This window comes from Rhinatrema bivittatum, chromosome 14 (assembly GCF_901001135.1).
Source record: "Rhinatrema bivittatum chromosome 14, aRhiBiv1.1, whole genome shotgun sequence".
In the NCBI taxonomy this organism is placed as follows: Eukaryota; Metazoa; Chordata; class Amphibia; order Gymnophiona; family Rhinatrematidae; genus Rhinatrema; species Rhinatrema bivittatum.
In genome coordinates this window covers 73,718,433-73,745,332 of record NC_042628.1, presented here as the reverse complement: position 1 = coordinate 73,745,332, position 26,900 = coordinate 73,718,433, and the positions used below count along the sequence as shown (strand labels likewise).

At 49.6% G+C, this 26,900-nt stretch overlaps 1 protein-coding gene across 1 annotated transcript; it reads right to left on the bottom strand.

Moving 5' to 3' along the window:
• Nucleotides 1-8,696: 8,696 nt before the first annotated feature.
• Nucleotides 8,697-22,779, bottom strand: LOC115076079 (sulfated surface glycoprotein 185-like). Its single transcript, XM_029577196.1, has 2 exons — nucleotides 22,264-22,779; nucleotides 8,697-9,241 (listed from the first exon to the last, which is right to left on the bottom strand). The coding sequence occupies exons 1-2, from the start codon at nucleotides 22,615-22,617 to the stop codon at nucleotides 9,071-9,073; spliced, it is 525 nt and encodes a 174-aa protein (XP_029433056.1). The 5' UTR covers nucleotides 22,618-22,779; the 3' UTR covers nucleotides 8,697-9,070.
• Nucleotides 22,780-26,900: the final 4,121 nt, after the last annotated feature.

The window sequence follows — 26,900 nt, the reverse complement described above, 5'->3', positions numbered from 1 at the left end:
TAAAGAAGTGAAATCAGTGCAGCAATCTCAAGAGCAACTTCATACTTTTTTAAATATATCAGAAGTTTTGGATTTAACACAAGAGACGGTAATTCAAACAAGAGCTACCCTATTGGTCTCTTTTGCATTTATTTCAGAAAGGGACTCCGTGTTGAGATTATATTTTCGTAATCAGTCCCAATGTTTTCATGGACAGAAAATTTGGATATTTCCAGATATCACAAAAATACCCAGGAGCAAAGCAGAAAATTTCTATTGATGATGTTGGGTTAACTGATGAGAATGTGGACCTCTTGTCCGAGGTAGAGTTGGCGCAACCTGAAAGGGTGAACCTCTGCAGGTTCCCACCATCGGGAGGCAAGGCCGGGCTGTTGCAGGGGCTGGCTGGAGCTTCGCCAATACCAACCCTGTTCCCCGCGGGTTGAGCCTTTGGGTGCGGGGGCCAGCTAGTCTTAGGTGGGCACCTGTGAAGACGGTTGGGCAGCAGCCAGAAGAATTGTCCAAAGTCAGTCCAAGATCAGAAGCCAGAGGATCGCCGATAGCCAGTCCTGGGTCAGAAGCCAGTGTGTCGCCGATAGCTAGTCCGAGGTCGAAGCCAGAGGAGTTACTGAAAGCCAGTCCGAGGTCAGAAGCGTCACCGACTTCGGAGGTCAGAAGCCAGAAGATCCGTCCGCAGGAACAAAAGGATGGGAGCAGGAGCAGGAACATGACTCGGAAGGCAGGAACAAGAACCAAGGCACCAATGAAGCACAGAAGACTCCACCCAAGTGAAGCAGACTCTTTGCCAAGTCAAGGAACAGGAAGAGGAAGCTCCCTGAAGTAGTCCCCGGTCCCTGACGTCATCTAGGAGGCTGGGCTATGACTTGTGTAACTGGCCCTTTAAATACTGGCAGGAGACGCAGCCGTGCATCTAGGGAGGGCTGACCCAGAAGGAGCTGCCGGCGGCGTCGGGTTGTGACTTCGCGCCACGAAGTAGGGATCTGGGGCCGGCTCTCCTGCCGTGGAGGTTTCTCCCTGCAGTCGCGCGGGACCCAGGGAAGTTCCTGGTATCGGAGGAGGAGGTGAGGAGGGCCGGCCACGGCTGTCCGTGACCGGTGCACCTAACAGATGAAAGCTGAAGTAATCTCGAGGTGGGCTAAATTTAATCTGCGTTATCCGTGTAAATGCCTGTTAATGTATCAAAATACTAAATATCTATTTACTGAACCTACTCAACTCCATACATATCTGGATTCGCAGTCCTAAAATAATAGTTCATGGGGGGCACGGCATGCTGGGACAGTATAATGATAGATGCTGTGAAATAAGGATGGAAACAGGGTTTGAAGTGCAAAAGGAAAAGAACTGGGTATAAGAGCTATTGCTTGTCCTCACAATCTGGTCTCAGATTAAAGCTATCTGGTAGGGAGAAGGAACTGCATAGAAATTAAGAGGAGTTGTGCAGAAAGAAAACTGTAGAGATGAGCCTATGTGTCCTTGGTGGCACGTAAAGGATCCGTCCCACCCAGGGGTTACATTTCTGTAAACTGTTTTTCAGATGTTGTTACTGGAACGAGCTTATAAATGATACTTTGAAAAGATTACTAGGAGACTTCTCCTGTAAGTATGAGACTATTTGTGTCTCTCTTTCTCCTGTTGTCTTATTTTTTCTGTCGTTATCTGGTTTTGTTTCTTTAGATTCCTTCTTTCTCTTTCTCTCACTCTCTCCATTTGTGATGTTTACTATTTCCTTTTCCGTTTGTGAGTGTCCTTTCCTTTTCTTTAAACTCTCAGTAGGGATAAATGGCTGTTGGTCTAGCTAGACTTTCTGATGGCCGAGATGTCAGTGTACACTTATCTGTGTCCTTATTTAAGTAATTTGAATGCAACAAGCTGGTGTTAGCATATGCTGGTTCTTCATCCTCTCACTGAGTCTGGGGGTCAATGATAGGGGCATTGCTTGCATTTACTACTTGATTAGCTGAGAGGCACTGGTAGATTCTACCTCAGGAACTCTTTATCAAAATGTGCTGATCTTCTCCTATGCTGTACTTCCCTCAGTGTCCTTTTTCCAGTAAAAATGGCACTTAAACAGACTCTTTGAAAAAGTAGATGCTCTGAATTCCCCTTCTGAGTTGTGCCGCACATCCTTCCCTCTCTCAAAATGGTGGGGCTGCTAATTTACATCTCATTCAGCATGGAATTCCCATCAACCCTAGCATTAGCTGTGCTGCCTTTGCAAAATGAAAGTAAAATCTTGGCAGCTCTGCTTCTGCCCTGATCAAGACTCACTCTCTTCAGTCCCACCCCCCCTTCTGTGCTGACCGGTGCTACTATCTGCATTTTAACAACAGACTAACTCCCAATTCCAATATCTCTACAAGTAGGGGCCACTACAGCCACACAAATCAAACGAGGAACACCCCAGAGTTTTGAACTCTCTTCAAAAGGGGCAATGAGAGCCCTAACAGCGCTCTCTTCCAGCTGCTTTGAACATTCAGAGCAGGCATGGAGCATCTCAGGCCTGTTCAGAATGAGCTATAAAAGCTCCACCTCAGGCCAGGTCAGTTGTATTTTAATTTAAAAAAATTATACCCCATCTCCTTATAATTTTTTAACCCAAGGGTTACACAGGAAACATCTACTCGCTAAGTCTTGGCTGTGGAGTCCCTGGTGGGCAGAGTATCCTTTAGATGCACAGGAAAACATCCCTCCATAAACTGGTATACAATAGTTAATCTGCACAGAGTCCTAGCCTCTCTTTCCCTAGGGTGAAAACTCCTGATGCGGGTCCTCAGTGTTCTCAATCAGTTCATTATTCATATTTAGCAGATCTTCTGTTCTCTCTTTATCTCAGCCTGATCCCTGATGGAAAGGATCCACTCTGGCACAGCAACTCTGGTTATTCCTTCTGATGGCAGGAAGAAGGGCAGTCAAAAGCTGATCTTCTTCAAAATAATCGCATCTTTCCCCCACATTTAGGTAGAACACCGGAAAGTCTTGGCCTTGGGTCACCACTTCATTGAGGGTATAAAGGGATAGGTCTTCCCTAACCTAAGCAGCCCCAGACACAGGGTTCTCCAAGCTCTGAGTCCAGGAGGTTCACAGGATTTCATAAGAACAGGCCATGCTGGGTCAGACCAAGGGTCCATCAAGCCCAGCATCCTGTTTCCAACAGAGGCCAAACCAGGCCATAAGAACCTGGCAAGTACCCAAACACTAAGAAGAGCCCATGCTACTGATGCAATTAATAGCAGTGGCTATATATTAAAGTCTTTTCAAAGCCCAAAATATCCAGGATGCAGACCCTACCCACCAGGAAGGGGATAGGCAGGGCAGATCCCCCATCCAACTCACAAACTCCAAGCAGGGTTTGCTGGAGTCCTAAAAGCAGGCCAAAAATCCAAAGTAGGCCTAAGCTCCTACCCACCTCCTAAATCTTCAAACCCAAGCTACACTGGCCCCAGAGTTCCCAGGACAGGGCTGCTCATAAAACCTCAGAAGGGGATGGTCAGTCTAGCTCCCTCAAAGGGAGGGGCTGCAGTTGAATGGTAACCTCCCCATTCTCTACTTACCCTGATCCAGCTGAATAAGGCATCACCCGGGGCTTACTGGTAACAGAACTGGAGAGTTTGTTACACCAAGGTCGTCAAACAGGTGCATAAAGGGATGGCAAAAGCTTGGCTACAAAGGGAGAGGAATGGTAGGCAGAAAAAGGGAAATTGCCCCTGTAGAGATTTTTTTTTATTCTACTTTTTGGTACTTCAGAGTGGATTACATTCAGGTATTTCCCTATCCCCAGAGGGTTTATAGTCTACCTGAGGGTAAAGTGACTGGCCCAAGGTCACATGGCGTGATGGTGGGTCTTAACGCTGGTCTCCCCAGATTGTAGCCAGCTCTAACCACTAGGCTACTCCTCCACTCCCCAGTGCTGCAGACTGCACCTTCAAAAAGATATAAACTGGTTGGAGTAGGTCCAGAGGGAGCATTGTGTGGCCAAAATAAGCCTCAGAGAGCAGCAACAAAGTCAAATCAAGTTGCAATACCAAGCAAGCACCTCCCTCAGGGAGAAAACGCAAGCAATGCCAGCAAGCTGGACACGTTGGCAGCGATACGCTACATTAAGCAGCTGCAAGTAGTCAAAGAGGAAAATGAGTAACCTTAGTTTCTAAGCTCTGCAACATGAGAAATAGCAAATGACAAGCAGAAGTTAGCATCAGATCAAGAGCCAGCAGGATACAAAACGCTGCAAACTGCAGGTACTCTGGTAAAGTTTAAATTGGATTCTAAGCAAACACCTCGATCTGTATATGAATGACTATGTTACAACCCTCCCTTGAAACTAGTTTATTTAACTCTGCCAAACCCAGAGTGTGGCAGATCACAAGAAGTTAGTTCATACACGTACTTATTTCAACACCCACAATGGACCCGGGAAATATTATTTTCAATTAGTGGTGATGGATTCTGCAGGTAAAAATCTATTAAGCAGAGTATGGAAATCCCTAGGAAACAGAATGCTCGCGATTATTAGGAAAGGACTGGAGAATAAAACACAGAATATCATAATGCCTCTGTATCGCTCCAAGGTGCGGCCTCATCTTGAGTATTGTGTGTAGTTCTGGTCACCACATCTCAAGAAAGATATAGCAGAATTAGAAAAGGTGCAGAGAAGGGCAATGAAAATGATAAAAGGGGATGGAACAGCTCCCTTATGAGGAAAGGCTAAAGAGGTTAGGACTCTTCAGCTTTGAAAAGAGGCGGCTAAAGGTAGATGTGATAGAGGTCTATAAAAACATGAGTAAAGTGGACAGGTAAACGCAAATCGGTTGTTTACTCTTTCAAAAGTTCAAAGACTAGGGGATATTCAATTAAGTTACTAAGTACTATGTTTTAAACAAAACATAATGCAATTTTTTTACTCAATGCATAATTTAATTCTGGAACTTGTTGCTGAAGGATATGGTGAAAGCTGTTAGTGTAGCTGGGTTTAAAAAAGGTTTTGACAAGTTCCTGGAAGAAAGTCTATAAACTATTATTAAGGTGGAACTGGGGAAATCTGCATGTTCCCCATTTTAACAGTTTTCCTGAAGACTAGGACCCTCACCTTTGAATGAACTTTCATTTCCTGTGCTCTAATACTGAACCAGACGTTGATAAGTACCAGGCCCAGTATTGTCCCTCCTGTGTAGATTCCATTACCTGTTGACGGAACAATTTTCTTTGCAGAGGATCCACAATTCCTCCGCTTCCCTGTCTCTGGGATGTCCCAATCAACATCTGGCAGATTGTTGTCCCCTAGCAATAGCAATTTTGTGAATATCCTCCATTAAATCTCTATCCATTTCTTCTGTTACACCACTATAAATAGATGATCCATTCCTTCTTTCCAGATTTATCCTCAGTACCCCCTCCTTACCTTGTAAGACCTGCAATTCTATTGGTTTAATACTATTTTTTTAATATATAGTGCATGCCTACTCACTTCTTCCTGAATAAATTGTAGCCCGGTATAGCTATATCCCAGTCATGGTTTTCCATGTACCAGGTCTCCGTGATAGCCACTACATCCAAGTCATCTTCTTCCAGGACTGCCTCTAGATCCAGGGCTTTATTTCCCATATGATGAGCATTAGTGGACAGAGCATTCCTTGAAACATTTTCCCATGGGCCAAGAAGCCAAAACACTTTCATCGACATCATCTCCACAGCCATTTAATCTCCAGAATGAGCTTCCCTGCCTAGTCCTTTACCCTTGACTTGGAGGATGGAGGAGAATACGACCTGTGAATCTACCTACTTTACCCTCTCTCCCAGAGCCATGAAGTCACTTTTGACTAGCAGTATCATTCATGCTAATATGGATGAGCAGTTTCGGATAGGCGTGAGTAATGTCTTGGATTTTGGCACCCGGCAGACAGCAGACCTCCCATGACATGTCTGGTCAGGAAATGGATGCCTCCATGTCCCGCAGAAGTGAGTCAACCACCACCCGTACCCTCTGCCTCCTAGGTACAGTGGTTGTTGAGCCCACAGCTTTGGGGTTTGCATGTTTCGGTTCTTCCTCACCCTGGGATGATTTCTCCTCCTCCAACTCCAGGGCTGCATACTAGTTCTTCAGCACAAGGGACATTGAAGTCATGGTGTAGGGACTAGTAGCTGTAGTAATCTGGATCCAGTTGTCATCTTGTGATCCAGTTTCACCAGAAAGTATCCATAATGATGGGAGTCTTCAATGATGTGGACATGTGCCAACTGGGATCTGAACCGAGATCCACCAAATCATTTCACATTGACCATCAAATGCTTTTCATGTTTTCGACTTTCTGTCTCTCATCCCTACTGACCTGAGCCATACTTGAAGAAGTCTGTATCCAGAGTTCATCCCCCTAACTCATCAGTCCTAGAGATGACAGGTTCCCTGTAACATCCTAGAGGAGACTGGCTCTGATTCTTGTGCCCATCCCTTGTACCTTCCATTCCTAGAAATGACAGGATCTGTATCCCTGGACCCATTCAGGGATTGTTTAATGAATGTGCTGATCTGTGATGCATAAAATAGTTTAATTTGAAACATTAAAAATAACAGACATGTTGTGTCTGCTCACTCATGTTTTCTTAAAATGCTGCACATCTTACCAATTCTGCCAGGGGTGTGTAAACCTATAGTCACATATTTGTCTCTCTCCCTCCCTTTCCTTTGCTCTGTATCTCTCTCTCTCTTAATTCTGTCTCTGTATCTTCTCTTCTTTCCCTGTCTCTTCATATTCTCTTTGTTCTTTCTGTGCCCTGCATCTCTCTTAATGTGTTCCTGTCTGCTTTCTCTGCCCATATCTGTCTTTCCTTTCTCATTAAACAGCTGGAACAAAGGTCTTAAAAATAAGTGACAACCAGATTTCACTTTCAACTGGCTGAAGTCTTTCTTCCCTGTTCACAGATGTTTTGTGGTTGACTGATCCAAACTAGTTGATCTGCAGGATCGTAGGGGCATGGATTTTACTATAAACACCAACCAGCTCTCAGATGCCCCCTCCCCTTACCTCTGATTAGAGCCAAATTTAAGATTATGGCATCCATAGGTAATGAACTGTGGGCAGGGAGTTTCACCCCCCAGACATCCAAGAGTAGCAGGAGTGGTTCCAGAGTTTGGATGCCTTCAGAATTTGATACCAGCCCACGTGGCTTGTGCCTAAATACGGCCCTACCTCATATTTTTGTGTACAGTACACTCCGGCACAAAGCAAGAAAACATGGGAGGTTTACTGGCTAAGGGCAGGGTCTGGTGGGTGTTCTGCAGCTAAGAGAACAATATTCTGCTGCAGACAAAGTAGGAAGGGGATTTATGGTAAATTAAAGGGCCACTGCAGTACAGATTTCGGTCCAACACAAACTTGGCTGTCTGTTCAGAAGCTGACAGCAGCACTTTTCCCATGCCTGTCCACTTACAGCCAAAGCTCATTATTTATCATCTAAGAGAGCTCCTCAAGGCCTCCCTAGCACAAGAATTTAAGTGATTTTCCGGAAAGTTCAGCTCTGAATAGTAATAGTAATCTTTGATATACCGATTTCCTTATAACTTCAAAATGCTAGACAGACTATGTTCGTCCATCTACTTTGGCAGATTCTGATAGGGATTTTGTATTACTATTAGTTCTTGTAATAGACCTATTTCTTTTTTCATCTTAAAATTAAATATTTTTTTCCAGATGCTGCCAAAGTAATGCAAGGAAAAAAGAAAGAGGTTTCTTTTGTTGAGATCGGGGGTGTTGTAAATGGGTGGCTGTTTTGGTTAAATTTCCTCTGCAAATGTGTTGTTAAAGCACATGGGGTAAAACATGTGGGGTTTTTCTTTTTTTTCTTGTCCCCTTTATTCCTCTTTGACAGCATCAGATGAAATCACCTCTGCTCTTAGGCCCTAGGGATCTCTCTGTGGTGGGAGACCGAAGGCTCCTGTTGGATGTTGCTCAGTTTCCTTGACCATTTACTTACCTTCGTATTGGTTTAATATTTCTCCTCTGACAGTGAGGGCTCCTCTCTATCGTGGCCAACTGAATACATTAGAGACTAACCCCACCAAAGACAGAAATCTTAATCTTCGTTTTGCTTTCTCTAAACATACTGGGGCAGATTTTAAAAAAACTTATGCGCGGGCGTAGATTTGCTCGCGCGAATAAATCCACGCGCTGCCGTGCGCATGTTATAAAATCCAGGGCCGGCACGCAAAAGGGGGTGCACACATGTGCACCCTGCGCGCGCCAAGCCCGAGGAGAGCCCCGATGGCTTTCCCCGTTCCCTCCAAGGCCGCTCCGAAATCGGAATGGCCTCAGAGGGAATTCTTTTTCGGTCCCCCCCCACCTTCCCCTCCCCACCCCTGCCTAAATCTCCCCCTCCTACCTTATTTTATTTCTTATGCCTGCCTGAAGCAGGCGTATCTTGCGCGCGCCAGGCAGCTGCCGGCGCGCGAACCTCTGGCACGGCCGCACGAAGGTGGCCTCGGGACCGCCCCCGGACCACCGCCATGCCCCTTCTCGCCCCTTTTTCGAAGCCCTGGGACATACGCGCGTCCCGGGGCTTGCACTCGGCGCACGCAGGGGCAGCTTTTTGGGGGTTACACGCATAACCCTTTGAAATTCTGCCCCATTCTGTGCAAGATTTTCATGGTTGTTAATTTCAAAATTCGATAACTAAAAATTAAAAAAAAATAGCTCTAAACCAAATAAGCTGGAAATAAACTTGTTTAATAATATACAATGCTGGGCTGAGCAGGACAGCAGCTGCTACACTATTTATTCCACTGCCTTAGGCTGATATAATTCAGGCTGTCCCCTTCCAAAAAGTGGATTCTTTTCCTATCAAACCGACAGCACGACAATGGTGAGTTAAATATATTTAAGGATAACACACAAACATTGTAAAGCCGCTTTTTATGACCTGAGTTAGTATGGCATAGGCAGTAGCATTGGCAGATGGAGTCAAGTTATGAAATTCTTCAGAAGCATTGCTCGCATTTTGGCCGCTTTTTACTGTAACCTTCAGCAGTCTGTGAGAGCTGGAAGGAGTTTCTGCATCAGACTCCTTTCCCTCCAATGTCCTAGGGATAATGGTGACTCTTCGACTGCATGACGATTAGGTAGATCTTCAGGGGGACATAAATGAACAGAAGGCAAAGCCCCAGTCCCAGAGCCCACATATTCATCTTCCTAGCCATCAGTGAATTCCTCTGGGCTGCAAACGTTTCTCCGTGCTTATTGCATTCCCGAGTCTATGAAACAAAAAGAGAAACAAGGAAGAGGATCAGAGCAGGTCTTCGTTCATATCTAGTGCCAGGAAAATGTGTTCGATCCACCTCTTATTTTGCTAAAGATACAAACGCCCTATGTTTAACACTTATCCCTCTCAGCTAAGGCACTGCAGTCCATGCTGGGTGCCAACATATAGGATTACTCAAGATAAGAACTGCCATGCTAGGTCAGACCAAGGCCACAGGTATCCAGTAGACCTCGTTCTTCTTACTCCTAGGGAGAGCAATGGCTTTCTTTAGTCTACCTGGTAATGTTGTAAGGACGTTTCCTCCAGGATCTTGTCCAAACCTCTTTTAACCCTATGCTAGTCGCCTTGACCAGGTCCTCTGGCAACAGATTCCACAGCTTGATGGACTGGTAAACTAAGAGTGCTTTCTACTGTTTCTTTAAAAATCTGTTTTGGTATTTGAAAGGGAAAATAAATGGTGAGATTACTTACCTGATAATCTCGTTTTCCTTAGTGTAGGCAGATGGACTCATAATGAATGGGTATAGTGTGCTCGTGCTAGCAGTTGGAGACGGATCTGAAGTCAGCACGTAGTACATATACCCCCGCAGGAAGTGCAGAAGCTCAGTAATCTTCCTTGCAAAAGCATTATGGATATATGTGTGACTGACCGATTGATTAACTGAACATGATTAACCTGACCGATTGACAGTAGCTGGAGACCGCCAGTGTTCTCAACCGGAAGGCTTCGACACCCGGCAGGGTGGATGCCCTATGTAAGGAAGCATGGCTTACCTTGAAACGGTGAATCCCCATATATATTGGCAGCCGGGCGGGATGCTGAGTCCATCTGCCTACACTAAGGAAAACGAGATTATCAGGTAAGTAATCTCACCATTTCCTAGCGTGTAGCAGATGGACTCATAACGAACATATACATGGTTACTGTGACTCCAACATCACTCTAAGCTTCAACAGCAAGAGGAAATATGGAAAAAAGGATTTGCACTCACAAAGAGGGGAGTAGCTGGCTTGTTACGGCAGTTACTACCCCAAACCAAATGTGCCTGATACTTCACTTTCGATGCATATCCAGCATAGCTCCCTGCTTCAGCAGCAGGGGAGAAGAAAAACAACCAATAAGGGCTGTATAACATAATCTGGGTAAAAACAAATAAGCATGGGTGTAGCTTGCTTATTGCGGCGGTTACTACCCCTAACTAATCAAGCTAGATATTTCACTTGGATGCAGCTCCATCACTGCTCTCTACATTAAAGGTGGGGGTGGAAGGGAAATAGAACCAAGAGCTAAGAGAAACAGATAAGTATGAGAGAAAAAATGTGTGAGGCTTGCTGGGCAGACTGGATGGGCTGTTTGGTCTTCTTCTGCCGTCATTTCTATGTTTCTATGTTGGGATGTACAAAAGCTACTCCCGGACTGGGTGGGAGGCTGCCCGAGGTACGTTTAGGATTGCCCTTGCAAATGCTGTGTCCTCCCTGGCCTGGACGTCCAGACGGTAGAATCTGGAGAAGGTATGGATGGAGGACCACGTCGCCGCTCTACATATCTCTGCAGGCGACAGCATCCTAGTTTCTGCCCAGGAGGCCGCCAGCGCTCTGGTAGAGTGAGCCTTGACTCGTAGAGGTGGTGGCTTTCCCGCTTCTACGTAGGCCGCCTTGATAACTTCTTTGATCCAGCGAGCAATAGTCTCCCGTGAGGCCACTTCTCCTTGCCTCTTCCCACTGTGAAGGACGAACAGGTGGTCCTTCTTTCGTACTGTTTCCGACATTTCCAGGTATCTGGACAGCAGCCTGCCGATGTCGAGATGACGCAGTATTCGACTTGCTTCAGATTTCTTCAACCCTTCCATGGTTGGCAAGGATATGGTTTGGTTGAGGTGGAAGTGTGAGACAGGTAAGAAGGAAGGAACCGTGCGAAGATGGATAGCCTCTGGAGTGATTCTGAGAAACAGATCATGGCAGGACAGCGCTTGTAACTCTGAGATGCGGCGTGCTGAGCATACGGCCAGCAAGAACACCACCTTCAAGGTTAACAAACGAAGGGACAGGCCTCGGAGGGGTCTGAAGGTGGGTCCAGCTAGGAATTCAAAAACTAGGTTGAGGTTCCACAGGGGCACCGGCCATTTCAGTGGCGGGCGAATGTGTTTGACTCCTTTCAGGAAACGTGAAACGTCTGGGTGTGTGGCAATGCTGTTACCGTCACACCTGGGGCCGTAGCAGGATAGCACTGCCACCTGAACCTTGATTGAATTGAGGGACAGACCCTTCTGAAGCCCATCTTGCAGGAAATCCAAAATGATGGGGATTTTAGCGGCATGTGGACTGGTGCTGTGAGTGTCGCACCAGGCTTCAAATACTCTCCAGATCCTTATACAAGTTAGTGATGTGGAGAACTTGCGTGCTCGGAGAAGTGTATCTATTACTGACCCCGAGTATCCCCTTTTCTTCAGTCGAGCCCTCTCAATGGCCAGACCGTAAGAGAGAATTGAGCTGGATTTTCGTGGAGAATGGGACCTTGTCACAGCAGGTCCCTGTGAGGGGGCAGGGGTAGAGGATCCCCTGCCAGTAGTCTTCTCATGTCTGCGTACCAGGGTCTTCTTGGCCAGTCCGGGGCCACCAGAAGAACTAGGCCTCTGTGCCGCTGAATCTTGTGTATAATGGCGCCCAGCAGGGGCCATGGCGGAAAGGCATATAGCAGGATCCCCTGAGGCCATGGCTGCACCCGGGCGTCGATCCCATGGGATAGAGGATCTTGCCTGCGACTGAAGTATCTGGGTACTTGAGCGTTGGACCTGTCCGCTAGTAGGTCCATGCCCGGAGTCCCCCACTGATCCACAATCATCTGGAAGGCCGTGGATGACAGCTGCCATTCCCCCGGGTTTAGGCTTTCTCTGCTGAGGAAGTCTGCCGTGGTGTTGTCCTTCCCGGCGATGTGGACGGCGGAGATGTCCTGGAGATTTGCTTCCGCCCAAGCCATCAGAGGGGCTATTTCTAAGGATACCTGTCGGCTTCTGGTTCCGCCCTGTTGGTTGATGTATGCCACCGTGGTGGCATTGTCCGACATCACTCTGACTGCTCTGTTTCGAAGTCTGTGGGCAAATCGCAGGCAGGCTAACCTGACTGCCCGTGCCTCTAGTCGGTTGATGTTCCACCCTGACTCTTCTCTGTTCCACCGCCCTTGGGCAGTTAGTTCTTCGCAGTGTGCTCCCCAGCCGCTCAGGCTGGCATCTGTAGTGAGCAGGGTCCAGGTTGGGGAGGACATTTTTGACCCCCAGCTCGTGTGGCCGGGCTGCAGCCACCACCGTAACTGATTCCGTACTTTGGCCTGTAGAGGTAGATGCACGGTGTAGTTCTGTAATCGTGGGCTCCACCGAGATAGGAGGGCGCATTTTAACGGTCTCATATGAGCCCGTGCCCATGGTACCACTTCCAGAGTGGACGCCATTAGGCCGAGGACCTGTAGGTAATCCCAAGCTGTGGACCGGGTGGTGCTCAGCAGAGTCTGTAAACGATTCCGGAGTTTTGATCTCCTCTTGGAGGTCAGGCTGACTGTCTCCTTGGGTGTCGAATCGGACTCAGAGGTATTCCAGCGACTGCGAAGGCTGTAGGGAACTCATTTGTGTTGACTACCCATCCTAGGCTTTCCAGAAGAGATATAACTCTGTTGGTTGCCCGGTGGCTCTCCTCCAGTGACTTTGCCCTGATCAGCCAATCGTCTAGGTAGGGATGGACGAGAATTCCTTCCTTCCTGAGTGACGCCGCCGCCACCACTACTATTACCTTGGTAAAGGTCCGGGGCGCGGTGGCTAACCCGAAGGGTAAAGCCCGGAACTGAAAGTGATGCTTCAGGACTTTGAAGCGTAAGTAGCGCTGGTGATCCCGATGAATTGGGATATGCAAGTAGGCCTCTGACAGATCCAGGGATGTGAGATACTCCCCTGGCTGTATTGCACTTCGGACCACAGAGTTTCCATGCGAAATCCTGGGACCCTTAAGTGCCGGTTGACTGACTTGAGGTCCAGGACGGGTCTGAAGGTGCCCCCCTTCTTGGGTACGATGAAATAAATGGAGTAATGCCCAGAATTTATCTCCCATGCAGGCACTGGGATTATGGCTTTTAGGGACAGGAGCCTCCACAAGGTAGCTTCCAGTGCCGCCCTCTTGAGGGGTGGACACGGAGATTCCACAAACTTGTCCGGAGGGGGATGAAGGAAGTTCAGGTAATACCCTTCTCGTATAATGGCGAGGATCCACTGGTCCGAAGTAATCTCGACCCATCTGCGGTAGAATAGGGTTAGCCTGCCCCCTATGGCTTCTTCCCCCAGACGGGTTGGCTGATTCTCATTGTGGGGTGCGGCCGGGACCCGAACCCGAGCTGGTTCCCCTCTTGTTGTGCCTGGTCCGAAAGGACTGGTTCCTGGTCTGAGAACGAGGTGCTTGGTAGCTAGTCCTGTAGGGGTTGAAGCGTTGAGAGCTTCTACCTCTGGATGGCCTAGGAAAAGGGCGCTGGTTCCTCCTTGACTTGTCCTCTGGTAGACAGGGCAATGGAGAGGCGCCCCATTTGTTAGCCAGTTTCTCGAGGTCGCTGCCGAACAGGAGGAATCCCTTAAAGGGCATTCTTGTAAGGCACGTCTTGGAGGAGGAGTCGGCCGACCAATTTCGTAGCCAGAGCTGTCTCCTGGCTGCCACTGAGGATGACACTCCCTTGGCTACCGTACGAACTAAGTTGGAGGCAGCGTCAGTGAGGAATGAGAGAGCTGATTCCATTTCTTCTCCCGGGGTGTTGTTCCTGGCTTGTGATAAACAGGAACGTGTCACCACGGTGCAGCAGGTCGCGATTCGTAGGGACAGGGCTGCCACCTCGAAGGCTTGTTTCAGAATGGCGTCCAGGCGCCTGTCATGTGAATCTTTGAAGGCCGCCCCTCCCTCCACTGGAATGGTGGTGCGCTTCACAATTGCGCAAACTATGGCGTCTACCTTGGGGCACGCCAGCAGCTCCTTGGTTGCCGGGTCCAGGGGGTACATGCTAGACAAGGCCCGACCCCCTTTGAATGAGGCCTCCGGCGCATTCCACTCCAGATCGATTAGCTGCTGTGCTGCTTGAAGGAGGGGAAAATGGTGAGCCGTTTGACGAAGGCCCTCTAGCAGGGGGTTCATTCTAGGTTCCCCTGGGGTGCCCTGGCCCGGGATAGCCAGCTCCGACAGGCATTGAGAGACCAGGTCTGGGAGATCCTCCTTAAGAAAGAAGAGTCTCATGGTTCGATACGGCTCTATCCCCGAGGGAAGTTCTCCCTGCTCGGGGAGCTCGCCTTCTTCCTCAGAGCAATCTGAATCATCATAAGTGGGGCTTCCGGGTGGTGGGTGGCCGTGCCTAGGTCTAGAGGGTCCAGGGGCAGGGTCATCCGGTATGTATGGGTCCGTTCGGGGATCAGACTGCATTTTGACAAAGGCGTGAATCCCCTTGAATAATTCCACCCAGGAGAGCGAAGCAGAGTCTAGCCTTAGGGGCACCAGGTCTCTAGGGTTCCCCGGCTGCTCACCTCAGCCTGCTAGGTCCGGGGTGTTCCCTGAGGAACTGGCAATTAATCTGGGCTGGGACCGGCCCTGGCCTGGAACTCCCAGGGCCTCCTCACATTGGGCACATAGGTGTCATAGTGGATAACACATTGAAATCGTCGGTACAGTGTGCTGCGGCAGTCAAAAAAGCAAACAGAATGTTGGGAATTATTAGAAAGGGAATGGTGAATAAAACGGAAAATGTCATAATGCCTCTATCGCTCCATGGTGAGACCGCACCTTGAATACTGTGTACAATTCTGGTCGCTGCATCTCAAAAAAGATATAATTGCGATGGAGAAGGTACAGAGAAGGGCTACCAAAATGATAAGGGGAATGGAACAACTCCCCTATGAGGAAAGACTAAAGAGGTTAGGACTTTTCAGCTTGGAGAAGAGACGACTGAGGGGGGATATGATAGAGGTGTTTAAAATCATGAGAGGTCTAGATGTGGGTAGATGTGAATCGGTTATTTACTTTTTCGGATAGTAGAAAGACTAGGGGGCACATTTAAAACTAATCGGAGAAAGTTGTTTTTTACTCAACGCACAATTAAACTCTGGAATTTGTTGCCAGAGGATGTGGTTAGTGCAGTTGATATAGCTGTGTTTAAAAAAGGATTGGATAAGTTCTTGGAGGAGAAGTCCAGTACCTGCTATTACGTTCACTTAGAGAATAGCCACTGCCATTAGCAATGGTAACATGGAATAGACTTAGTTTTTGGGTACTTGCCAGGTTCTTATGGCCTGGATTGGCCACTGTTGGAAACAGGATGCTGGGCTTGATGGACCCTTGGTCTGACCCAGTATGGCATGTTCTTATGCCCCTTTGAAATCTTTCACTGTTTTGCTTTTCACCATCTCCTCTGGAATGGCATTCCAGGCATCCACCACCCTCTCCGTGAAGAAATATTTTCTGATGTTGGTTCTAAGACGTCCTCCCTGAAGTTTCATTTCTTGACCCCTAGTTCTACTGATTTCATTCCAATGGAAAGGTTTGATGTTTGTACATCATTAAAATCTTTCAGGTATCTGAAGGTCTGTATCAAATCATGCCTGCGCCTCCTCTCTTCCATGGTATACATATTCATATCCTTCAGTCTCTCTGAATAGGTTTTCTGATACTGACCCCACACCATTTTAAGTAGCCCTTCTCTGGACTGCCTCCTTCTGTCTCTATCCCTTTTGAGAAAAGGGCTCCAGAACGGAACGCAGTACTCTAGGGAAGGCCTCATCAAGGACCTATACAAGGGTATCACCACCTCCATTCTCTTACTGGTTATTCCTCTCTCTATGCAGCCCAGCATTCTTCTGGCTTTGCCTATCGCCTTGTCACATTGCTTCGCCATCTTCAGATCGCCAGAGGCTATCACCCCAAGATCCCACTCTTGTTCCACTTACATCAGCCTTTCCCTCCCTCCCTCAATCACATACAACTCTTTTGGATTACCACACCCCAGATGAATGACTGCTCTTTCTGGCATCAAATCCCATCTGCCAAATCTTCACTCTTCAAGCTTTTGTAAATCCCTTTTCATACTTTCTACTCCTTCAGGCGTGTCCACTCTGTTTCAGATCTTAGTATCATCCACAAATAAACTTTACCTTCTATCTGTTGCGTCCGGTCGCAGACGGCTGTGACCGCTCTGCCTTACCTCTTTTTCTCCTCTTTCACTCTCTTTGGGCAAGATGGCTGCCTCTGAGGCAGAGTGTCTCGGCACTTCCAAACTAGCATGGGCGTCCCCATCCGCCATGCTCACTCCCGTGGCCTCCTAGGGCACGAGCGAGCACATCTCCTACGCTCAAATACACGTCATGGCGGGATCCTCAGAGGGCAGCCCCACCGCATGACGTCAGTACTTCCGGGTATATCTAGCCTCCGCTTCCGCTACCACCTTGAGTTAGCAAGGACTTCGGTTTTAGCTACTCTGACCACTCTAAGCTGCACGCTTAAGAAGCTGCTTCATTCCAAGGGCCTCGCTCCTGTAGAAGCTCTAGATACCCACTCCTCGGGGGTCTCTCGCTTCCAACTATCCTTCGGGGTCCTCTCTAACTAAGACAACTGCTCCTCGGGGGTCTTTCTCTCTCTTCTACATTTCAGGATATCGGACCATTGGGTACTCGCTCCTCGAGGGCCTACCAGCACCACGGACCTTTGGTCCTAACTTTCCACCATCAGGAAAACGCCATCATTCCTGTGAGTACTTCTACGATCCGGTGCTCCAGCTCCACTCACCAGCCATGTTACCCGCACTGCGGGCTCCCGCCTATCGTGAACATCTGGGGTGAGACTTCACATCTGAGCCTGTTGAACGTACTGGCACTTCTTGGATCAGTGCCTTACCTTCCTGCTTTCACCATCCATCTACAGCAGTACAATAAAGGCTGTATCCATACTGTGTCTGCTGAGTTCAGCTTATCGCAGTGGTTCCCCATGGGGCCCCTCCCCGTGGGTGGAGTCATCTCCACTGCAACCAAGGGTCCACTATGCCACAAACACAACACTATCCCTTCTGCAATAACACTCACAAAGATATTGAACAGAACCGGTCCCAATACCAATCCATGTGGCATTCCACTTAACATGCCTCTGTCGTCAGAGTAGGTTCCATTTACCATTACACACTGTTTCCTATCAGCCAACTAGCTTGTAATCCACTCTACCACTTTGGAGCTCACTCCGAAGCTTCTCATTTTGTTCACAAGCCTCCTATGTGGGACAGTATTAAAAGCTTTGCTGAAATCCAAGTACATAACATTGAGTGCTCTTCCTTGATCCAATTCTCTAATCACCCAATCATAAAAAATGAATCAGATTTGACTGACAGGACCTTCCTCTTATGAATCTATGCTGCCTCGGGTCCAGCAACTTACTGGATTGTAGATAGTTCAGTATTCTTTCTTTCAGCTGCTTCTCCATTAATTTTCCCACCACCAAGTGAGGCTAACTGGCCTGTAGTTTCCAGCCTCCTCTCTGCTCCCACTCTTGTGAAGCGGGACCACCACTGCTCTTCTCCTATCTTGCGGCACTGCTCCCATCTGCAGGGATCAACTGAATAGGTCATTCAGTGGACCCGCCAGAACATCTCTGAATTCTTGTAGCATCCTGGGACGTACCTAATCTGGCACCTATGGATTTGTTCACATTCAGTTTTCCTAACTCTTCCCACACACACTCTTCTGTAAAGGGAGTTGTGCTGAGCCCATTCCCATCTACGGTCTTGTCAACCAGGGTCTTCTTTCATGAACACCAAACTGAAGTATTTGTTTAATATTTCCGCCAGTTCCTTGTTTGTCTCAACACCTTTCAGTTTCACTATTACCACTTTGGGCTTTCCTTCTCTCTCTTATGTATCTGAAAAATGTTTTGTTACCTCATTTTCACCAGGTATTGTTCCTCTTTTTGGGATCCTTTACACTTCCTGAATGCTGATCTTTTTGCCTTTAGTTTTGCAGCCACCTCCTTTGAGAACCAAATTGGTTTCTTTTTCCTTGAACCTTTGTTTTCTAACTTAGAAATGAGCTGCCTTTGTAATAGCTCCTTTTAATGTAGCCCACTGTTGTTCCACCTTTTCCTTTTTTCTCCCAGTCTGCGAGTTCTTTCTCCAGGTACATCCCCATTTTGTCAAAGTCCGTATATTTGAAATTCAAAATTCGGGTCTTCGTGCGACTTCTTTGTAATATCAAACCATACAGTCTGATGATCACTTGTACTCAGGTGGGAACCTGTCTGGACAGAGACATTATCCCCATTTGTGAGCACTAGGTCAAAGATTACACCCTCCCTTTTGGGATCCGTTACCATTTGTTTGAACGGAGCCCCCTGCAGGGCACCCACTATCTCTCTACTTCTCGTAGATTTCGCAGAAGGGAGCTCCAGTCTACATCTGGCAGATTCAAATCTCCTCTCCCTCTCTCTCATCTTTTCGATGTCTTCGATCAGATCTCTGTCCGGCTCTTCTGTCTGAATTGGAGGCCTATAGACCACACCAATGTAAATGGAAGCACCATCATCTTTTTTTTTTAAGGCTTCCACTCTCTCGGGATAAGGGTGAAAGGGGGTAGACTCGGGAGTAATCTAAGGAAATATTTCTTTACAGAGAGGGCGGTGGCTGCATAAAATAGCTTCCTGTGCAGGTGGTGGAGACAAGGACAGCATCTGAATTCCAGAAAGCATGGGGTAAACAAAGGGGATCTCCGAGGGACTGGTAGGGTTTATAGAGCTGAATAGCTGGTGTGCATGGGCAGATTGCATAGGCCATCAGGTCTTTTTCTGCCATCATGTTTCTCTGTTATTACATCAAGTATTTGAACTCTGCACCTCCCTCCTTCCTCATCACGATCCCCTGCCACTGAATTTGCATTTACGCTGCTTTTGCCAGGAAATGTTGTTAAATTGGCATCGGTTTTAGACTTGTTACAGCTTGATGCTGGCTTTTCATTTGAGTTGGAGATAAAGTCTTGGCCCCTTTCCCCTTGCGATATTCAGTTAAGCAGGAAAAGCCAAACAAAGTCTTCATAATCCCACTTTATTACATTCTTGGAAAAGATTATTCTCAAAGAATGTTAGCACAGTTCTTGCTCAGTGGGCACCAGAGATGCAAGAGATCACAAGCCAAGGAAGCTAAATAAAGCCCTCAGCCATCGTGAGAGAAGGGAGCACCTCTTATGCATGCAGCTCTGCTCCTAAGGAGAAGAGATTCAAAACTGCCAGTCAGCAAACCAAGTGTCTCACAAAATTAGAAGTCCACCAGCTAACACGGACACCAGATTAAGTGTTGCCCTATGCCCCCGAGACCTGGTTTTCAGGACCAACATCCCTGGCTATTGTAGAATGTGGGAAGTATTTGCTTCTTGTACCACTACAGGCACCAAACTGCATCAGGAGGGGGTGTCAAAGCCAGGACTGACCCAAGCTCATTCCCTTTTCGGAAATGGGGTTACTTGGGAGCTGTGCAGATGTGAATACTGGAAACAGACGCATCCCCCACACCAGGGGACCACATGGTGGAGAGTGAGGGCCACGAGCCCAGTGCACAGCAAGGTATCTGTGACAGTCGGCTTCCTCTTACTGCCCCAAACCATCTGCTTCTTACCTTCAGCTCTGTGCTGCCAGGACGGGCTCTCCCCGCTCTGTCAGTGAGCCAGTCCATTTCTCCATAGACCATGTTAAGAGGGGCTCCTGGAAGCCCCCCTCCAGCACTCCTGCATGATCACCTCCCAGCCACATGAAATCACTAATGGCCTTCATCCTCCTCCTCCATGATTTATACTGCCAGCCAGTTGGCACTTGGCCAAGCTTTCATTATACGAGGCAGACACTGGCACAACATTCAGACCTGCACTGTGCCTGGTACTAGTTTTTCTGATTTTGACAGGACCGGAAGACAACATCCTTCCCTCCCTCTGCCAGATTTTCAGGGTAGGTGGGTACTGCCACAGTCCCTGCTCAGGGTCCCACTCTAGCCACTCTGCCCTGGCATGGGTGGGGTGGCAGGATGTGGCGTGGCACCTCGGTGAGGGCTCTCTTTTTTGGCTGGCATGGAGAGGGAATGGTGTGGACTGACACCACAGTGTAGGACCACATTGGGGGGTGGGGGGGGGGGGGCTCTCTTTTTTGGGTGGCAGAGAGAAGGGGCAGTGTGGGATGGCACCATGGTGTGAGATTCTCTCTTTTTTTTTTGGGTGGGTGGGTTGCAGTGAGAAAGCTCTCTCTGACAGGTAGAAGGGATGGTGTGGAGTGGCATCAAAACGGGGGCTTCCTCTGATTTGGATGGCAGGGAGAAGGGACGGTATGGACTGGTGGGGGGTTTTTCACTCTTTATTGGGCAAGTGGGAGGAGAAGGTGGAGGGGCACTCTCTCTATGTTTGTATGGCAGAGAGAGAAAGGGGTGGGGTTCTCTTTTTTAGGTGGGTGGGAGAGGGGAAGGCACCACAGTGAGGGGGCTCTCTCTGGCAGGTAGTGGCATCACAATGGGTACTCTCTGTTTTGGACGGCAGGTAGAAGGGACAGTATGGACTGGCACCGTGGTGGTGGTGGTGGAGGGGGGGAGGGTTCTCTCTCTGTTTTGGACGGCAGGTAGAAGGGACAGTATGGACTGGCACCGTGGTGGTGGTGGTGGAGGGGGGGAGGGTTCTCTCTCTGTTTTGGGTGGCAGGGAGAAGGGACAGTATGGACTGGCACCATGGTGGTGGTGGTGGAGGGGGGGGGAGGGTTCTCTCTCTGTTTTGGGTGGCAGGGAGAAGGGACAGTATGGACTGGCACCGTGGTGGTGGTGGAGGGGGGGGAGGGTTCTCTCTCTGTTTTGGATGGCAGGGAGAGGGGACAGGATGGACTGGCACCGTGGTGGTGGTGGAGGGGGGGGGAGGGTTCTCTCGCTGTTTTGGGTGGCAGGGAGAGGGGAAGGTATGGACTGGCACCGTGGTGGTGGTGGAGGGGGGGGGGGGTTCTCTCTGTTTTGGGTGGCAGGGAGAGGGGACAGGATGGACTGGCACCGTGGTGGTGGTGGAGGGGGGGAGGGTTCTCTCTGTTTTGGGTGGCAGGGAGAGGGGACAGGATGGACTGGCACCGTGGTGGTGGTGGAGGGGGGGAGGGTTCTCTCTGTTTGGGTGGCAGGGAGAGGGGAAGGTATGGACTGGCACCGTGGTGGTGGTGGAGGGGGGGGAGGGTTCTCTCTGTTTTGGGTGGCAGGGAGAGGGGACAGGATGGACTGGCACCGTGGTGGTGGTGGAGGGGGGGAGGGTTCTCTCTGTTTTGGGTGGCAGGGAGAGGGGACAGGATGGACTGGCACCGTGGTGGTGGTGGAGGGGGGGGAGGGTTCTCTCTGTTTTGGGTGGCAGGGAGAGGGGACAGGATGGACTGGCACCGTGGTGGTGGTGGAGGGGGGGAGGGTTCTCTCTGTTTTGGGTGGCAGGGAGAGGGGACAGGATGGACTGGCACCGTGGTGGTGGAGGGGGGGGGGGGGGGTTCTCTCTCTGTTTTGGGTGGCAGGGAGAGGGGAAGGTATGGACTGGCACCGTGGTGGTGGTGGAGGGGGGGGAGGGTTCTCTCTGTTTTGGGTGGCAGGGAGAAGGGACAGGATGGACTGGCACCGTGGTGGTGGTGGAGGGGGGGGGGGTTCTCTCTCTGTTTTGGGTGGCAGGGAGAGGGGACAGGATGGACTGGCACCGTGGTGGTGGTGGAGGGGGGGGGAGGGTTCTCTCTGTTTTGGGTGGCAGGGAGAGGGGACAGGATGGACTGGCACCGTGGTGGTGGTGGAGGGGGGGGGAGGGTTCTCTCTCTGTTTTGGGTGGCAGGGAGAGGGGACAGGATGGACTGGCACCGTGGTGGTGGTGGAGGGGGGGGGGAGGGTTCTCTCTCTGTTTTGGGTGGCAGGGAGAGGGGAAGGTATGGAGTGGCGGAAGTGCATGCACGTGGTCGGTCGGTCTCGGTCCCCCCCCCCTCAGTCCCGTGCCCTACCTTCACGGAGTAGACGAGGGCGGCGATGCCCAGGGGCAGGCAGCAGCAGAGCAGGGTGAAGACGGACAGGCCCAGGTAGTCGGGCTGGGCCGGGGCCGGGTCGCCCTCCTGGCTCTCGTTCTGCAGGGCGGCGTAGCCCTGCACCCGGGGCCCGAGCGGGGGCTGCAGGAAGCTGCCCGGGCTGGGCGTGTAGGGGGGCGGCGGGGGCAGCGGCTGGAAGCCCACGGCCGGGGCGGCCTGGAAGGGGGGCGGCGGCGGCGGCGGATCCGGGCCGCCGGGCTCCTTGGGCGCGGGCAGCTCCTCATTGCCGGGCTCCTCCGGGCAGTAGGCGGGCGGCGGCGCTGACTTCTCCATGGGCGCCGCGTTCTCCTCCTGCCCGGGCTGGGATCCTGCTTCCGGGTGGAGGGGGAGGGGCGGCGGGGAGAGTTGCTCTCCCCCTCCCCCTGAGCTTCCGGTTCCACCTGCCGGCCCCGGCGCCGCCTCTGCCCGAGCCACTTCCCTGCTGATCCCTTCGGTACAGGAGAGGCAGAGTCCCTGCTCTCTGGCGCTCTTTATATTTTATTATACGACTTAGCCCTTAAGCCCCTAACAACGGCTACATTTAAAAAAAATGTTTCCTTCCCACTCCCTCCCCCTCATTCTCCCTCTCCCCTCTATTCTCCCTCCCTCTCACCTTCCCCCCTCTCCTCCCTCCCCCTCCTCGCTCACTCTCTCCTCCCTCCCCCTCATTCTCCCTCTCCCCTCTATTCTCCCTCCCTCTCACCTTCCCCCCCCTCCTCCCTCTCCCCCTCCTCAGCTCACTCTCTCCTCCCTCCCCCTCTATTCTCCCTCTCCCCTCTATTCTCCCCCCTCCCCCTCTCCTTACTCTCTCCTCCCCTCCCCCTCACTCTCTCCTCCCCTCAGCTCCCTCTCCCCTCACGCTCACTCTCTCTCTCCCCCTCCCTTAATCTCTCCTCACCCTCCACCGCACTCTCTCCCATCAGCTCCACTCTCTCCTCCTCCCCCTATCTCTCCTCCCCTCACTACACTCTCCTCCTCCTCCCCTCCCTCATCTCTCCCCCCCCTCTCTCCCCCCTCCCCTTACTCTCTCCTCCCCTCCCCCTCACTCTCTCCCCTCAGCTCACTCTCTCCTCCCTCCCCCTCACTCTCTCCCGCAGCTCACATCGTCTCGCTCTCCAACCTCCCCCTCATCTCTCAGCGCCTCTCCCCTCCTCACGCGCTCCTCCCTCCCCCTCCCCCCTCACTCATCGCCCTCCCCCTCCCCTCACTCTCTCCTCCCCTCAGCTCACTCCTCCCCTCAACGCCCCTCCTCCTCCCTCTCCCCCCCTCACTCTCTCCTCCCCTCCCCCTCCTCACTCTCTCCTCCCCTCAGCTCACTCTCTCCTCCCTCCCCCTCTCTCATTCCCCTCCCCTTTCAGCTCATCCACAACCAATAACGGGGGGGGGGCTGTCCCTCCCTCGCGCACGCCGCCGCTCCTGCTCGTCGTCGCCGCTGCTCCTAGCGACCCAGCGCCATTTTTGTTTTTCGGGCATTCTGGCCGACGTGCTCGCCCGCGCATGTGCGGTAGAGCTGCTCTCTACTGCGCATTTGCAGCACATTGGTCAGGGCTCCCTTATCTAGTAGATATATTGAAAAGCACCGGTCCAAGTACAGATCCCTGAGGCACGCCACTGCCCACTCCCTTCCACTGAGAAAATTGACCATTTAATCCTACCGTTTCTTTCCTGTCTTTTAACCGGTTTGTAATCCACGAAAGGACATCGCCTCCTATCCCAGTTCAGAGAATGCTACCCTAGAGGTTCTAGATTTAAGCTTTTTACCTAAGTGCCTAAATTTGGCTTCCAGAACCTCCCTCCCACATCATGATGCAGCAGGAAATGATCCTGTAGCAAGGACCTGCTCTCTAGGTGATGCATTGTCCTTTCGCACTGAGGATATCTCCCCAAGGCCTACTGCCCAGGAGGGAAGGGTTAGGTCGGCCGTCATAGTTGGTGATTCGATTATTAGGAATGTAGATAACAGTGGCTGGTGGGCGTGAGGATCACCTGGTAACATGCCTACCTGGTGCGAAGGTGGCGGACCTCACGCGTCACCTAGATAGGATTTTAGACAGTGCTGGGGAGGAGCCGGCTGTCGTGGTACATGGGGGTACCAATGACATAGGAAAATGTGGGAGGGATGTTCTGGAAGCCACATGTAGGCTCTTAGGTAGAAAGCTTAAATCCAGAACCTCCAGGGTGGCATTCTCTGAAATGCTCCCTGTTCCACGCGCAGGTCCCCAGAGGCAGGCAGAGCTCCGGAGTCTCAATGCGTGGATGAGACGATGGTGCAAGGAAGAGGGATTCAGTTTTGTAAGGAATTGTGGAACCTTTTGGGAAAGGGGGGGTCTTTTCCGAAGAGATGGGCTCCACCTTAACCAGGATGGAACCAGGCTGCTGGCGCTAACCTTTAAAAAGGAGATAGAGCAGCTTTTAAACTAAATCAACCGGGAAAGCCGCTCAGCAGTTCATAATTAGGAGGGAGATATCTTCAAAGGATACTAATGGAGCATTAGAGTTAGGGCGTCCCAACAGAATATTAGGACTTATTAGGAAGGAAATGGTTAATAAAACGGAAAATGTCATAATGCCTGTGCATCGCTCAATGGTGAGACCGCACCTTGAATACTGTGTACAATTCTGGTTGCCATATCTTAAAAAAGATATAGTTGCGATGGAGAAGGTACAGAAAAGGGCAACCAAAATGATAAAGGGGATGGAACAGCTCCACTATGAGGAAAGGCTGAAGAGGTTAGGACTTTTCAGCCTGGAGAAGAGACGGCTGAGGGGGGATATGATAGAGGTCTTTAAGATCCCTCCCCACTGCGCTACCCTCCCCTCCTTTCCCTCCCCCACCTCTCTCCTTTTACCCCCCCCCCCATCTCATTTCAAATTCTGCCCAATTTTATATTTTATGTTATCTCTTCATAATGTACATAATGTATATATTTGCAAATCTTGTTTATAATATTTAGTGCTATTCTCCCCCTTATATCTCCCCCCCCTCAACTACTCTCATGTTAACATGTTATAATTGTTCGATGTAAAACGCTCCCCAGGCGTCTGTTTGCGTTACACTGTGAACCGATGTGATATCATTCATGAATGTCGGTATATAAAAATTTTAAATAAATAAATAAAATAAATAAATGAGAGGTCTAGAATGGGTAGATGTGAATTGGTTATTTACTCTTTCAGATAATAGAAGAACTAGGGGGCATTCCATGAAGTTAGCAAGTAGCATATTTAAGACTAATCAGAGAAAATTATTTTTCACTCAACGCACAATTAAGCTCTGGAATTTGATGCCAGAGGATGTGATTAGTGCAGTTGGTGTAACGGGGTTTAAAAAAGGTTTGGATAAGATACTAGAGGAAAAATCCTCTAGTATCTTATCCAATTAATAAGCAATAGTAGTTTGTGACTTATCTAATGTTTAGGTACTTGCCAGGTATTTGTGACTTGGATTGGCCACTGTTGGAAACAGGATGCTGGGGTTGATGGACCCTTGGTCTGACCCAGTATGGCATGTTCTTATGTTCTTATGTACCCCTGAAGGAGTAGAGAGAATGAGAAGAGATGTAAGCAAGCTCAAGGTGTGATAGAAGATTTGGCAGCTGGAATTCAGTACCAGGAAGTGCAGTCATGCACCTAGCAAGCAGAAATAGGAGGCACTATAGGCAGGGCTTAATTTATGGGGAAACAACCTGGAATGCAGTTCTGGCACTTCTTGTCAAGTTTATGAGGCCAGAGCAGCAGGGGTGTTCCTCTCCAGCCCCTCCCTTCCAGGCAGCTTGCAGGGAAGAGAATGGGGCTGGAGCGTAAATCTGGAGCAGACAGAGAAGAGAGCAGCCTAATCCAGCCCCACCCTTCTGTTATCCTTTCCTCCACCTCTTCTGTATTGCTGGGAAGAGAAGGGGAAGGGGTGATGCTGAAGAAGACACTACAGAGCAAAGAACAGACACAAAAAATGCTTTGAATTGGCTCCCTTTTGAAACTTGTGAGCAGCAGTAATATCAATTGTCATGCCTTCAACCCCGACCTTGACGAATGCCACTTCTGCTCACAACTTTCAGTCTCTTTTTGTGTCCATTACCAAGGGCTTAATTTCTGGCAGAACAGTCCAGAATGGTGTTCTGCCACCTATATTAGATAGGGACCAACAATGTGAAAAATCTCGTTGTTAGGGGGGCCAGTTAGACCCCCAAAGAGCTGAATCACTGACTGAGCTGTATATATATATTTAGGATTTGTTAAGCCTTTTGGCTGCTGTTTTCTTTTAAACTGTCTTTTCTTTTGAAAACTAAACCACTGATGCTGGTGATGAGTCTCTGACCCTCAGGAAATGTGCATTACTGAGCTACCTGTAGTTCACATTCTGCTGACCTTTTCGAACCAACATCTGGCAGGGCTCCTCTGCCCTAGGGCTGCAATGCATGGGAAAGGGAAGGGACACAGCGTGATTTATGACTGAGTACTGGCAGGAAAAATCAGACAAGGAGCGAGATTTTTAAATTAATTAATTTTATTTTATGTATTTTAATAAAATTTTACATACTGCTTGTAAATCAATTTATTTATTTATTTATTTAAAAACA